The sequence below is a fragment of the Schistocerca nitens genome, chromosome 8 (assembly GCF_023898315.1).
Source record: "Schistocerca nitens isolate TAMUIC-IGC-003100 chromosome 8, iqSchNite1.1, whole genome shotgun sequence".
Taxonomy (NCBI): domain Eukaryota; kingdom Metazoa; phylum Arthropoda; class Insecta; order Orthoptera; family Acrididae; genus Schistocerca; species Schistocerca nitens.
The window spans coordinates 553122576-553139126 of NC_064621.1; the positions used below are offsets into that span (position 1 = coordinate 553122576).

At 40.1% G+C, this 16551-nt stretch overlaps 2 protein-coding genes across 2 annotated transcripts in view; one reads left to right on the top strand and one right to left on the bottom strand.

The window, feature by feature from the left end:
- LOC126198420 (apoptosis inhibitor 5) overlaps positions 1 to 6414 on the top strand; it is a 90780-nt gene extending 84366 nt beyond the window's left edge. Inside the window, exon 10 of the mRNA XM_049934722.1 lies at positions 1768 to 6414. Coding sequence (XP_049790679.1) covers positions 1768 to 1844 — 77 coding nt within the window. The 3' untranslated portion in view covers positions 1845 to 6414. The remainder of the gene's footprint in view (positions 1 to 1767) is intronic.
- The window catches only part of LOC126198421 (mediator of RNA polymerase II transcription subunit 7), a 45227-nt gene continuing 34825 nt past the window's right edge, over positions 6150 to 16551 (bottom strand). Inside the window, exons 3-4 of the mRNA XM_049934723.1 lie at positions 6783 to 7073; positions 6150 to 6706 (exon numbers count right to left, since the gene is read on the bottom strand). Of these exons, the coding sequence (XP_049790680.1) occupies positions 6527 to 6706; positions 6783 to 7073 (471 nt within the window). The 3' untranslated portion in view covers positions 6150 to 6526. The remainder of the gene's footprint in view (positions 6707 to 6782; positions 7074 to 16551) is intronic.

Consider the following 16551-nt stretch of genomic DNA (forward strand, 5'->3'; position numbering starts at 1 on the left):
CCAAAAATTCCCTACCTTTCTTCTTTTGTTATTTTTGAAGCATATTGTAATCATCAGTGACAAGACCAAGTCTATCTTCAAAAGTCTGTCAGTTCAGTTTCTTCAGAATCTGTGACACTCTCCCGCAGGTAAAACAAACCTATCACCATTCATGCTGACTTTCTCAGAGCCAAGACACCCTATCCTCACAGCTTTAACAGCACTCCCATTCACCTCACCTGGCCCTGCTCAGTCCAATATGCCACCTTCCTGAATGTCAACCTCCACTACTCTGATGGGTCCATCCATACTTCTCTGCATATCAAGCCCACTAACCATTAAACATGCCTGGATTTGGATAGCTGTCGTCCATTCCACACTAAAAAATCACGCCCATATAAGTCTGGCCACCTGTTGGCACATTTGCAGTGACAAAAATCCTCTTTCCCAGTCTGCTGATGGTCTCAAAGTTTCACTAAGGCCTTCAAAGAGAGACATTATCCCTCAAACAGAGTATCAAATAGCTTTCCTGTGCAATTTCCTCACATGTCCCCCTCCACATGCAATAACCAGCAGCAAAGGAGCACCCCGTCATCAGTCAGTGTCATCCCTGTGAACTGCTTCCTTCACCAAGGCTCCGACTATCATTGTGCCCGGAAACAAGGGACATACTACCAACACTTCCCCTATGGGCACCCAACCTACAATATATCCCTGCCCATCCCTATCTCGCACCCACTCCCCGCCCCTTACTGTGGAAGACTAGGTGTGAGACCTTTCCATTGCACCCATCCAGCACATTCTGCTCCAGTCCTGTTACAGGTTTACCTTATCCTATCAGAGTCAGGACCACCTGTGAAAGCAGTCACATCATGTACCAGCCTCTCTGCAATTTCTGCAAAGCATTGTATGTAAGCATGAGTACCAACCAACTGTCCACACAAATTAATGGCCACTGCCAAACTGTGGCCAGGAGCTGACTCAATCATTCAGTTGTGGAGCACACTATTGAGCATAACATGATGATTTCAGTGGCTGCTTCACAACCGTTGCCATCTGGTTCTTTACCCCCCACCCCCACTGGCTTTTCTGGACCGCCTTCCTATCATTGTAGCCCTTCCTTAATTTTCGCAGTCCACCTGGCTTCAAGCTCCACTAACCCCCTGCACCCACACTCTTCCCTGTAATTCCCTTTTGTCTACTGTGTCACTCCCTCCCAATCCACTTGCCCACAACATTGTCATCATGTACTGCACGAACTCACTGTGTGTCGCTTTCTTATCCTTTGCACCACCCCTCACCCAAGTCTTATCTGCCAAACTTCAGTCCCAACATAGCACATTCAGTCACATCGAGCCATGCTTGTGTGTGCTAGCACAACTGTACTCTACCTCAAGAAAGGATTTGTCAAAGAACTAGCAGAGTTTTCAGCCTTGCCTCTATTGTCTGGTTAATTGTTACCTGGATACCAAAATTATTTTTATTCTGCAGAGCTTTCCATAGCTTGTTTAAATATGTTATATGCATTAAACACATTGATACCTGCTAGGTAATATTTGTAGCACCCAGAAACTGGTTAGAGTCATTAAAGTAATATCTGTGCAGTTACCCCCATCAGCCATGGTCTTCATAGATTATGTATAATGTCAATAATTGATAGTTTTATGGGCTTCATCATTTTAGTGAGAGATGTAATAGCATGTAGACATGCGTAAAATTTGACCAGAAAATAATTAATTTTTGTCCATGTGAAGCTGTATTTTTTACACACAATCTCTTCTTTTTCAGCTCCTACCAGAGGCCGCGGTAGAGGTAGAGGTAGAGGAGGATTTCGTGGAAATCGTGGATGGCGACGTGGGTTCTAGGATCGCAGTCTGTACAATGTGCTTTCTGTGTTAAATCGTCTCATGTTCTGCTTAATTGTGAAGAGATGGTAGCACCCAGGAAACTGTTTGGCTGAATAGACTGAAGACGTATGTTCTGGAACAGACTTAAGAAGAGGTTCTGATGTGCTGCAGTAAATCGTGGGACTTTTACTCTGTAGCTTTATTTTGAGCCGAAAAAAAATTATCAGTTCAAAACTTTTGTTTGCATTCTAGAGATAACTGGTAAGTTATAAGAAAACCATTGACGATATTAACTCTTCTGGAAGAGCAAGACAAACTGCAAGAAGCTGTAAAACATTGTCTCAAGGAACTCGTGTGACATATGTCGGTGAACTGGGATAGAACAGAAGTTTAAGTGCCACCGACTTCCAGCTTCAGTCATTTGGGAGAACTTACATAAAACCAGCTCTTGTCCTTCGCCATTTAACCCAGAACTGACCTACATGAAGTGGCTTTGCAGTTTTGTTGCACAAAAATTCATTATTGTAGTCTTGTCATTGTATGTAATCTTGTCCAAATAACAATTGTGAAATTTAGAGTAACTCAGATGCAAAGAGAAATCATATCAACACACAGTTGGCTTTTTGTTTCTGTTTAAGAAAAGTTATAGCCATATTAGTAGGTTGTATAACTACTCAGTTATGATCAATGTATTTTTTTTAAAAAAAACTGAAGATACTTGTGCTCCCAAAGATTAGTACACTACATCTTATGAATTACTCTTTTTTTCTGTGCATTGTCTGTTGAGACAATAGTCAGTTATTGTTTTCTACATTGGCTCCTCATAAAAAAATCATGTAAGATGTGTGTTATCTTGGTCACCATCTTTGTATGTAGTAGCACTGTAACTTAAGTGAGGAAGGTTGCAGCTTTCCAATGAAATTGGTCATTGTATTACATCTAACATTGAGCTTCTAGCTCCTTATAATGGTTTTTGGATATTCATTTGAAATCGTGTATTGATCTGTTTGTGTGCAGTACCAGTCAGATATGTATTTGGAGTTTTGAATGTGTCATTACTTGCTTTTTGTAGAATCATCATGAGTAGAAGTCTACACATTCATATTGTTAAGAGGAGTAAGCCTTTTTGATGTTACCACGTTGATTGAAAGAGCTGTAAGGAAATGTAAACTGTTAATACAAAGACTGCTCCGGCGCATTCTTGCATATTGTTATGAATTGTGAACAATAGAATGATGTAGCTGCGCCCTTGCAATGCACCTTATTTGTATAAAAACTGGAAGTTCTGTATGTTGTCATTGTGGTCACTTGACCTATGTTGTATGCAAATTGATGACTGTGGTAGTAGTAATGTTGATGACTGAATAATGCAGTGATTAACGGAGCTATATGTGAATGACCTTTGAATGTCTAAGCTCACAAAAAGCAACACATTGATTATTAATTGTTGCAGTTTTGGAACCAAAGTGTTGTTGCAGAATGTGTGCTTTGTGTCAGCTTAGGACCCATTAAATGATGATGATGATGATGATGATGTGTGCGTGCGTGCGTGCTTTGTCTGCTTAGCACCCATTAAATGGTGGTGATTTTGTGTGTGTGTGTGTGTGTGAGAGAGAGAGAGAGAGAGACACTTTTCTGAAATTCGTGCAATTTTACTTATTTTAGAATATTACTCACATTACCATCAACATTATTTTTCAGTTCCTGCAAACTGACTTGTGCCCCAGCTGATGGGGTGTGCAGCATTGAGATAAATCTGGTGAATAATAAAAAGTTCTGTTACAGGAAGGTGCAGACTGGCAATCTATTTCTGCAGGGTGGCAATACAACTTACGGGCTAAAAAATTATTTATTTGTTCAACTAATCAGTCATTTCAGCAAACTGTAAAGAAAAAGGAGAAGACTGTGACAAGGTTATGTGTGTGTTTTAATGCCTTTGAATAGAGAAGGAAAATGATTATATTTTATAACATGATGAGTGGGCTTCTAAACTCCATGTACACATGAACGATACGCACAACAGCATGCAACCATGTGCACATATTATATCTGTATTATGAGATTAATAGACAAAAATGAATTAAAAATCAAGAGTGACAACTGGAAATTACAGAATAAATACTATATGCAGTGGTTCGTGTGCATTGCCCCCCCCCCCCTTTTAGTATTTAGTTTATGAAACAGTTATACATTTTCCTTCTCATAACTTTCAAAGGAAATATAAACTTCCCTTGATTAGCACAAGAAATACCAAGCTGGTATTTGCTGCATATATTCTCAATTCTGTTTTATATTGTCAAGTTTATTTGATGTTACAGTGTTTTGGTGTTTTTTTTCCTCCTCTCATAAGTGTGAGCAATCACTTAAATAGAAGCATTTTGTCGTATGCAGTTTCTTGTTGTATCCATTCTCAGTTTCTAATTTTCACCCTTTGCATAGAAAGATGGGGAAGTGTTCTAAAATGAATGTTGCACATATGAGCAATTGCACCAAGAACGGACAAAGTTCAAATGTAAAAATGTATTTAGGAAATAGTAGGAAAAGAGGTAAACATAAATATGTGAGAATGAAATGCAGCAATCAAAACGAGCTGTTGGCAGAGTGTATTGTTGTAGTGTCTTCCACCGGGTGTGGGTGGCTTGTTTTGTTTTGTTCATTTGTTGTCTTGTACTTGTGTAGGAGCATTACTGAATTGTAATAATAGCAAGAGCTATTTATTCCAAAGGTCATGACTCCAGAAGCAAGTCTTCCTATCTGTCATACTGCATATGACTGAAGCTAGAAAAAATTCTGTGCAGGGTTTCTCAGTTGAGGCACTAAAGTGATTACCCACCCCCAACACTTACATTGTTCTAAAGCAGTCAGTGATCGTTCTTTAGGCTACTGAAGGACCCAGATGTGCTATGCCCAAACGCAGTTGATGCTCTTTTCCTTCTTGTAGACATGAGTGTATGGGTTTCCATGTTCTACTGTAGCTAGAAACTTAGGATCTGTGAAGAAACATTTTTGTAATTTGCATTGAAATTATGTTCTGCACTTGAGGGATTTCAAGTGTGCAAAAACCCAGAGTATAATTATTCAACGTATGATTCTCGGGTCTGCCACTGGAACATGTTTTGTGTATCTGTCAGTATTTTCTCAAGGCAACTGCTTGACATAGTCAGGTGGTGTCTGTCGCTGGCAAATAGCAACACTTATTAGCTGTAACCAGCAGTTATTACCTGGACATGTCGATCAGTTGTGTCGAGGAAGTGTAGTTTGATGCATAAAATGTGATCCCGTAGTACACCCAGGAGCCATATATGGAACATATCTCCCACGAAAGCTTGAAGAGTCAAATCCAAATTATTCTTGTCACGCTGTTTGACTAAATTCCTGTCTATAGAAACTATCTAATTTGACACTCCTGACTGCAGAAATGTACAATCGTGGGGAGACTTCAGTTATCCGTGTTTTATATCGACGTGTTTTTCCTGTAAAGTAGTTATGCAAGCAAGAAAAAGTGCAGTATTGTTTCTTTCTGTAATAATCATTCTTCCTAAAGTAAATTGCATATTTTCCCCTCTTTGAAGTTAGTATTTGTTGCAGTGGCTACACTAGGGTATGATATTTATGTTGGATATTGCATATGAAGAATTTCTGTATCCTGACAAAAAAAAATCTTGTTTAATAATGTGGTTTTCATGCTGTCAATTCTAATAATTTTATTATATTTATTAGGATAGCCTGCAATGCACAATACTGCATGTTTTAATTGTGAGCTTTTATTCATTTCTCTATTAACATGAGGTGCAAAAGGTTACAAAATAATCTCCACAGATGTCCTTGGAATATTTTTCAGGCATACCAAAAACAGAGTTGGGATACTAAAGCATTTAACATGAGAGAGTTTTGGAGTTCAAAAATTTTATTCTGTATGCTCATGTATTAAACATGTATCTAAAATATGGGATTGAGTAAGAGGGGACAAAGGAATCTACATTTAGGGATATATTAATAATGTTACTCACTGTTAACATTTGTTGGAGTATTGTGTGTTGCATATTTCTCTTTAAGTTATAATTAATTCACATCTTTTTCATGCAGCTGGTCCAGAACAAACTACTTGTCTTTCTTTCAGCTGTTTACATGTTCTGTTCCTACCCAATGTACCTGGATTGTTACACACATCTACTATATTTAAATTTGTGTAGTTTTCCTTTCCAGATTTGCCAAAACTACTATGGATACTGCAGAGATGCAAAAAGCTAGATGTGGGAGCAGCTTCAGTGGAAATAAGTGTGCTTGCATAGCACATAAAAATATTGTACATTACCAGTGAAATGAAATGCAATTAATATCTTTCTTTATTGATATAGCAAAACACTGTTGTCCATATGGCATCCCCGTATATGTTATATGTTAAATTATGATTTTCTTTCTTAGCATTTCTGAGGACTGCCATATTGTTTATAAGGTGAGTCAACCCATACCTAACACATAATTTTTTTTTTTCATAGAAAACCAATGTTCATACAACCTAACTGTAACTCAAATGATTTATGTACACAATTGTGAATAAAAGTTTTATATTGATATGTTACATTTACTTGCATTGTATCCATCCTGTTCCACAAGAGTATTTTATCTTATCATAAACTGAACAATATAACTTAGTCTGAACATCCATTGATCTGAGCACTGAAATGACTTCAAAGACTTCACATAGAATCTACTATCTCACACATGAGTCTGTCAAGAGGATTGCATGATTCTTTGTCAGAATCTTCCTTGTTTGAAGTGTCCATATTCTCAAACAGCTCAGTGGGTACCAGCAACTTTGAGTCTGTTTCACTGTTATCAGGAAGCATTTGTAACGCCTGCTGTAGTATCTCCATCACCTGGAAAAGATTTGGAGATTATTTCTTAATCTTGTTTCCTAATACACTCAAGTAGACTCTATTAATGTATGCACACCTTCTCCAGATGTTTTTGAAACCGTTGAGCTGTTTCAATCCGTTGCCGACGCTGCAGTTCCATCATTACTCTAAGCGTCTCTCGTGCCTGATGAGGTCTGAATTCATTTAGCAAGTGATGAATGTGAATAAAGAGTAGACTTAAATCTTCAACCTTCTCCGCTCTGCGAGGTGACTCTGGACACTGGACGAGCAAATCGAGAAGGTCCAGAAAATTCACAAGAAGTGAATGGTTCAACTTTCTCAGTTCTCGTCGGCGATCAAAGTGCTGCGGGTACAGGCGTTTGATACCCTGCGAAGAGAAAAGACATCTGAAACAAAACTTTTAACCAAGTCTATCAATAAGTCATTGGGCATAATAATATTTGCTGTGTGACTGGAGTAGTGTTACAATGTCCAACAGCTGCTGGCCATGAATGGTGTAAACTGTTTTAATATGATAGGCAGCAATTTGAGGGAGAAATTACATTTGGACATGAAAGGAATTCATTAATTGAGAAGTGAGACACACAGGGTTGTAGCCTATACTCCATACAATTCAATCTGCACACTGACCTAACAGCAACAGAATCACAGGGAAAATCTGGCAAAGGAATTGTTGAGGTAGAAGAAATTACACTAAAGTTTGTTGATTTTTTTTTCTTGTCTGAGACAGCAAACGACTTGGAAGATCAGCTGAACAGATTGAATAGTTATTAGAAAAGACACATTGCAGAATTAATGACACTGATTTACATCAATGGGGGCAGTCAAAAATTTGTGCCGGTTTGGGATTCGAACCCAAGTCACCTGCTCACTAGGCAGATGGCCTGAGCACTAAACCATTTGGTCACAGTGGTCATTGCAGCTTGGGGGCTTTCTGTTAATAAAATGAAATGAGTGGCCCTGAACTATCTACCCTCTGACTCTGTGTTGAAATATTAGTTTTGGCTCGTTTCGTTGTCTAGGGACATATGTAGTTGCCGTATTACAAGGCAAATACTGCTGAGTCTACAGTATACAATATGAATCGAATGGTCAAAGGTTCCTATCACTCGGCAACTGAGAATTTTGAATGTTTTATAGAAATTCATAAATGAAAGATTGCAATTAAGTAAATTCTGGAGGTACTATTTTAACGACTAAATGAAGGGTACGATAGCAGAAGTACTTTTAAGAATGCCCTTTATTACTGTAAAACACTTATTGGTGTCGATGGTCCAGCAATTAAATAAACAATAAGTTGAATAATAGGGAAACAACATAGCTCGCGAGATATTCACTTCTAAACGCATACTACGTCTTCACTGCAGAAACCACGGAGATCTCATAAGTGCACAAGTTGGCACTCCAAAGTATTTCCATCTCTCGTGATCAGGCACAAACTGCTCCACTCTCCACATCTTTCCCAACCGTGCATCCATCGCGCCCTACTGTCCAGGACTCTCCTGTCCCCTCTCGAAACAATCGCTGTTATTGACTAGAGCGTTCCTGCCCTGTCTCCAAGCCAACGCACTCTCACGGACATAATGAAACACATTCAAAATACTGGATTTACATTTAAATAACTTGAAATTAAATAAATATTCCTATGGCTGGACCATAAACACGCTCTAACACACATTACTAAATACGTAAACAAATTAAATAAACATATATCGAAGGAATAGAAAAGAGGTAAGCCAGTAGCCTAATGTCTCTGTGCTTTCTAAAACACAGTAAATAATTGACCAATTTCTTCATGAATAGTATATATCAGATATAAATAAAGACACAGATGAATAAATATATTTATAAGCATGCTGCTACCGTTTTTTCGTGTAACTGTGGAGTACTAATGGCCTCATGCAATCGATAGTAATCGGCCACTTTGACCTCCAACAACTCGTGTACTATTCAAGTTACATGCCTGTAATTTATACCAATTTAGGTTTACACTAATAGCTCTCTAAAGACACGCCGATCAACAAAATCAGATGAACCGTTTTGATTTTGCAAATTTGTTGCTGGGTGTTACTTGTATAATTTATCGTCAGATGCTAAACTTTAAACTAATAAAGATATTGAAAATCTGATTACACCATCAGAATAGTTGTGCAAATAATGATAACGGGCATGTTTCTTTTTGAGGTATCTGACTACTATTAATTTCAGCCACATTGTCGGCATCACGCGGTTGATAATGAGCCGCAGCTTGCCAAGTGGCCCGAGCAGTGGTCGCCAACTCTGGACTTAAAATATTTCCAGAGTGCCACAACTCGCCTGTTACCTCACAAACTGCTTGGGCTACCCTAGCATGCCTCCCATCAGACCCAAATTATCAACACATTATTGACATAGTGCAAGAAGAAAAACATCTTTCCCACTGCATAGCAGTCATACTGACTTGCTTTCTGCCACTAAACCACCTTCCTGTTTGTGGCAGGGTTCTGTTATTCCCATCGTTTTAAATAAAGACTACAGCTTTTAGTGCACTATTTGTTTACAACATGATGTGAATGAAGGTTATTAGCTCTAAGGAAGTTAGCTTTGGGGTTGCATCTTCTAGTAGTGCGAAACCGGTCGTGACTTTTAATAATAGTATTCTATAGCCAGTGCAGATTATTTCTTTCAAAATGTGGAAGTTTGGCTGCAGTTGCCTGCAATTTAAAATAACATGCTCAATAAAAATGCAGACTGCCAAATAGTTTAAAAAGAGTTTATGAAAAAGGATAATATTTTGTAAATTAAATGTGTTAGGAAGTCCTTTCTGAAAGTATCTGAGGGCGTAGTCCGTTACAGAAGTGAAACATGGATGTTAAGCAGTACAGACGAGAAAAGAATATGAGATTTTGAAATTTGGTGGCACAGAAGAATGCAGAGTACGTGGGTAAAACAGGTAATTAAGAAGTACTAAATGAAGTACAGGAGGAGAAAGGTCTGTGGCACTAGTTCACTAAAAGAAGAGTTAGGTTATAGGACATATCCTTAGGCATCAAAGACTAGACAGTGTGGCAAAGTAAAGAACGGGGGGTGGGTGGGGGGTTGGAGTTTCAGAGGGTAACCAAGGTACCACCGGATGATGGTTGCAGTAGTTACGCAGAGATGAAAAGACTTCAGGTAGATAGCTTTTAGAGTCGGTGTGATTTAAGTTTACCAGTGGTTCCCTAAAATAACACAACACAAGTGCTGGGAAGGGTTCTTCGACAAGTAAGCAGCCAAATTTCTCCCTCATTCTTTTCCAAACTTGTGAGTTGGTGCTGCATCTCTAAAAGCCTTGATATACTTAACCTCCCTTCCTCAAAAATGGTGTTGTCATATTCACAAATGAGAAAACGGAGGCTTTGAAAAATTATCGCTAACACGTGTTCTTTAAGGAGATGACTTGGTGCCTTAATACAGCATTAGCTGTAAAGCGTCTACTGGAGGAAAGGAACACACCGTTTTTATTACCAAATGGTACTTATAATAGTTAACATATGTATGCTTTGTTCTGGCAATTGAAGACTGACTATGAAAGAGAGAAATAAATCCCTCTAAATGGGTACAATAGCTCTCTGTTATGACCTTTGGAGATCTACTTTCAAGCCATAAAGTCATAAATAAATGCCTGTTATAATGGTGGTACAAGCTCTCTCACTCATGACCATTAAAGATCAACTGCTCAAACATAAAACAAGGTTATAAATTCTCGCTGTGGTTCGAGAGCTGCCGAAACTGCACATGAATAACTTTTTATGCTGGCCAGAGGCCAGACGATGAAATCTTACATCCAAGATAACAATTATGGAAATTCCTGTATGGAGCAATATGTAAAATAAGGGAAAGGCAACCACTCACCTCTACACCTACACTCTGCAAACCACTGTGAGGTGCATGGCAGAGGTATGGTCCATTGTACCAGTTATTAGAATTCTTCCTATACCATTTATGTATGGAGCACGGCAAAAATGATTGACGGAATGCCTCTCCGCATGCAGTAATTATTCAAATCTTATCCTCACGATCCCTATGTGAGTGAGGTATGGGGGGCTGTAATATACTCCTATAGTCATCATTTAAAGATGGTTCTTGAGACTTCGTCAGTAGTAAACTAGATGTTTATGTCTATCTTTTAAGTCTTTCAGTTAAGTTCCTTCAGCATTTCTGTGACACACAACCATGGATCAAACAAGCCTGTGACTATTCATTCTGCCCTTCTTTGCATACGTTCAATATCCTCATTTAGTCCCAACACGTATGAGTCTCTCATACTTTAGCAATATTCTAGAACCGGTCTCTCGTATGATTTGTAAGCAATCTCCTTTGTCAACTGATTGCACTTCCCCAGTATTCTACCAATAAACTGATGACTACCACCTGTTTTACCCCAATTGAGGCTGTGCGATCATTCCATTTGATATCCCTACAAAGTGTTACACCCAGGTATTTGTATGAGTTGGCCAATTCCAACAGTGATTCAGTGACATTGTATTCATAGGATGCTTTTTCATTTTCTGAAATGCACAATTTTACATTTTTGAACATTTAAAGCAAGCTGCCAATCTTTCCACCACTTTGAAATCCTATCACGATCTGACTGATTTATAGCAAATCAATGTGTGGAGAGTAGTAACACATAACAGAGAATAGCATTCACACTACTTTTTAAGCACTAGCTCTTTTTCCAGCAAAAGTAAACACATTCCCACACACAGACACCAAAACACACTCCCACGGCCACGGCAAGACCGTCTGAGTACTGCCTTGGCCGCAGGAGGGTCTGTGTGGTTATGAGTGTGAATGTGTGTAATTATATCTGCAAAAAGAAAAAAAGCTAGTGAGAATGCTGTTTTCTGTTACTGTGCTCCGTGTATCAGTCCACTACAGATGGCTGTTGCATTTCCCGTATTTTACATAATATTACCTAAGAAAGGTGGAAGGAGTATATAGAGGGTCTATACAAGGGCGATGTACTTGAGGACAATATTATGGAAATGGAAGAGGATGCAGATGAAGATGAAATGGGAGATATGATACTGTGTAGAGTTTGACAGAGCACTGAAAGACCTAAGTGGAAATAAGGCCCCGGGAGTAGACAACATTCCATTAGTACTACTGATAGCCTTGGGAGAGCCAGCCCTGACAAAACTCTACCATCTCGTGAGCAAGATGTATGAGACAGGCGAAATACCCTCAGACTTCAAGAAGAATATAATAATTCCAATCCCAAAGAAAGCAGGTGCTGACAGATGTGAAAATTACTGAACTATCAGTTTAATAAGTCACAGCTGCAAAATACTAACGGGAATTCTTTACAGACGAATGGAAAAACTGGTAGAAGCCAACCTCGGGGAAGATCAGTTTGGATTCCGTAGAAATATTGGAATACGTGAGGCGATACTGACCCTGCGACTTATCTCAGAAGCTAGATTAAGGAAAGGCAAACCTACGTTTCTAGCATTTGTAGACTTACAGAAAGCTTTTGACAATGTTGACCAGAATACTCTCTTTCAAAATTCTGAAGGTGGCAGGGATAAAATACAGGGAGTGAAAGGCTATTTAAGTTTTGTACAGAAACCAGATGGCAGTTTGAGTCGAGGGGCACGAAAGGGAAGCAGTGGTTGAGGAGGGAGTGAGACAGGGTTGTAGCCTATCCCCGATGTTATTCAGTCTGTATATTGAGCAAGCAGTAAAGGAAACAAAAGAAAAATTCAGAGTAGGTATTAAAATCTGTGGAGAAGAGGTTCGCCGATGACATTGTAATTCTGTCAGAGACACCAAAGGACTTGCAAGAGCAGTTGAACAGAACGGACAGTGTCTTGAAAGGAGGGTATAAGATGAACATCAACAAAGGCAAAACGAGGATAATGGAATGTAGTCAAATTAAATCGGTTGATGCTGAGGGAATTAGATTAGGAAATGAGACGCTTGAAGTAGTAAATGAGTTATGCTATTTGGGGAGTAAAATAACGGATGATGGCCGAAGTAGAGAGGATATAAAATGGAGACTGGCAATGGCAAGGAAAGTGTTTCTGAAGAAGAGAAATTTGCTAACATCAATTACAGATTTAAGTGTCAGGAAGTCTTCTCTGAAAGTATTTTTATTGAGTGTAGCCATGTATGGAAGTGAAACATGTACAATAAATAGTTTGGACAAGAAGAGTACAGAAGCTTTCGAAATGCAGAAGCATGCTTAAGATTAGATGGGTAGATCACATAACTAATGAGGAGGTATTGAATAGAATTGGGGAGAAGAGAAATTTGTGGCACAACTTGACTTGAAGAATGGATCGGTTGGTAGAACATGTTCTGAGGCATCAAGGGATCACCAATTTAGTATTGGAAGGCAGTGTGGAGGGTAAAAGTCATAGAGGGAGACCAAGAGATGAATACACTAAGCAGATTCAGAAGGATGTAGGTTGCAGTAGGTACTGAGAGATGATGAAGCTTGCATAGGATAGAGTAGCATGGAGGGCAGCATCAAACCGGTCTCTGTACTGAAGACCACAACAACATACCTAAGATGGTTGCGAGAATATAGAAAACTAACAGACCAGTTTCACTGCTGACAGCTTTCTCAAAATTAATTGAAATCATGAAAGGTATACTAATGAGTTATATGAATAATTACAATCTTTTGAACACAGTAGGGGATCAATCTTAACAGAGTTGACAAAAGTGGTACTTGATGAGGGTGGCTATGTGACAGGCATATTCTTATATTTTTCCAAAAATTTGACACTGTTGACCATAAAATACTGTTATATACGGCTAGAAGCACTGTGTGTAAGAGGAATAGCTAATGACTGATTTCAGTCTTACCTGGAAAAGTGTGCAAAAGATAGAGGTAGTTCACATGTCCGCTAATGATAAATTATTAGTAAAACCATTGTCTGCCAAGAAACAAACATGGATATGCCACAGAGTAGTGTATTGTACCTCATTCTTCTCATAATACACTGAAGTGATAAAAGTCACAGGACAGCGAAATGCAAGTATACAGATGGCAGCAGTATTATCTACATGTGTTATAAAAGGGCAGTGCACTGATGGAGCTCTCATTTGTACTCAGGTGAAATAAGTGAAAAGGTTCCCAATGTGATCATGGCTGTATGATGGGAATTAACAGACTTGAATGTGGAATGGTACTTGGAGCTAGATGGATCAGAATTCCATTTCAGAATTCAATATTCCAAGATCCACAGTGTCAAACAGTGTACCGAAAATACCAAAATGAAGGCATTACCTCTCGCCATGGTCGACGTAGTGGCTGGCAGCTTTCACTTAACAACCGAGAGCAGCGACATTTGTCTCGAGTTGTTAGCGCTAACAGACACACAACAATGCGTGAAATAACTGCAGAAATCAATGTGAAGTGTAGGACAAATGTACCCACTAGAACAGTGTAACGAACTATAGCGTTAAAGGGCTATGGCAGCAGACAACTGATGTGAGTGCCTTTGCCAACAGCATGACATCTCCTACAGCAGCTCCCCTGGACTCGTGATCATATCATTTGGATCCTAGATGACTGGAAAGCTGTGGCCTGATCAGACGAGTTCTGATTTCAGTTGGTAAGAGCTGGTGACAGGGTTCAAGTGTGGTGCAGAACTCAGGAAGCCATGGACCCAAGTTGTCGAGTCACTGTGCAAGCATGACTGGAAACGGTTATGTTCAGCTACATGGAGGGCATTGCATCCATTCATAAACTTAAGGTATCCAAACAATGATGGAATTTTTATGGATGACTATGTCATCGGGCTACAATTGTTCACAATTGGTTTGAAGAACATTCTGGACAACTTGAGCGAATGATTTGGCCACTAGATAAACACTAACGTGACGTAATCGAGAGGTCAGTTCATGCACAAAATCCTGCACTGGCAACACTTTCACAATTATGGACGGCTATAGAGGGAGCATGGTTGGTTGGTTTAAAAAAAGGGGGGGGGGGGGGGGGGGCAACGGTCCATTGTTTCCAGTAAAATAATTACACAAGGGAAAGAAGAAAGGAGATTTACAGCAGAATAACAGGAGAAAGGAAGAACCAGAAGAATGACAAACAATACTACTATTGACAAAACAGGAAAAGAAAACCACAGAGAGAAACAAGAAATAGGTAGAAGGGGTAAAAACAAGACAGCAGCCGTGGCTGGCCAACCAAGAGAATAAAAAGGAAAATCCAGCCACTCTGCAACACATTAAAACATTAACCCTAGAAGCATTACAGTGGAGAACACGTAGGGACAAAGGACATGCGCGAAAACTTGTATAGAATGATAAAACCCACTGCCACGTATAAAACGTAAAACTAAATTAGCCGATGAGATGTTGTCAGCTAAAATTAATGGCAACGAGTCTGGTGACTGAAGAGTCTGTTGCAGGGCAGCCAAAGGAGGGCAGCTCACCAAGATATGGGCCACTGTCACCCAGGCGCCCCACTGACAATGAGGTGGGTCATCATGGCACAGGAGGTAGCCGTGTGTCACCCAAGCGTGGCCAATGCGGAGCTGGCAGAGAACCACAGAGTCCCTGCGAGACGCCCGCATGGAGGACTGCCACACATTCGTACAAGGTGCTATCCAAAATTTTCGGGACTGGTGCTGCCATCTATTGAAAACCTTGCCTTGGTCACCACCACCCTCGAAGTAGTTCCCATCTGCACATACACACCGGTCCTAGCACTTCTGCCACTGGTCAAACATTTTCTGGAAGTCCTGTTCTTTGAGGGGATTTATCACCGTCAGCGATGCTTCTTGAATCCTCTCTAAAGTGTCGAACCGACGGCCTTTCGACTTGAGTTTCAGTTTTGGGAATAGCGCAAAGTCGTAAGGTGCCAAATCGGGTGAGTACGGTGGGTGGGGTACAACTGCCATGTCGTTTTTTGTCAGAAAGGACCTGGTGAGCAAGGACATGTGACAGGGCGCATAGTCATGATGCAGCAGCCAGTTCCCTTGATGCCAAAGTTCGGGCTGTAGTCAGCGCACATTTTCATGGAGCCATCACAAAACGTCACAGTAGTACATGGAATTCACTGTTTGGTTAGGCGGGTCGAATTCTTTGTGCACAATTCCCTTGGTTTCAAAGAAAACGATGATCATGCTCTTCATCTGTCTCGCTTCTTTAGGTCTTGGAGAGCCCGGGCTCTTCCATTGGGATGATTATTGCTTTGTCACTGGGTCATAACCATAAATCCAGCTATAGTCACTGGTGATAACCCGTAACAGGAAGGTTGGATATCAGATGTAGTCTGACGAAGGTCCGTGCACACTTCAACACACTGTGCTTTCTGATCGGCAGTCAAGATCCTTGGCATAAATTCTGCGGCGACATGATACATGCCCAATTCATCAGTCAACATTCGTTGACATATCCCACAACCAATACCCACTTCATCCGCAAGGTCTTGAATGGTTCAATGTCGATCCGCACGAACCAATTGTTGAAGTTTGGTAACAATGTCTGGCATTGTGCGGCTAACGGGCCTTCCAGTGTGAGCATCATCTTCGACGTCTGTATGGCCGGGCCTGAACCAAGCATGCCACTCAAACACATGCGTACAGCTCCTGCTCTGTCCCCCAAACACTTGTTGAATCATTGCAAGGGTCTCTGTAGCACTTTTCCTGAGATTCGCACAGAATTTGATACACACACGCTGTTCTGTTAGTGGATCCATCATAAAATCGCCACACACCAAGCACAGAGTATTATGGAAATCACCGTGGACACTCAACACATCCTCCCAGCTGAATGCCACTCCGTATACTGACTCATATCAGATACGCAGCTCTCGCCACCTAGCGGTGCAAAGATCTACTACTACTACTACA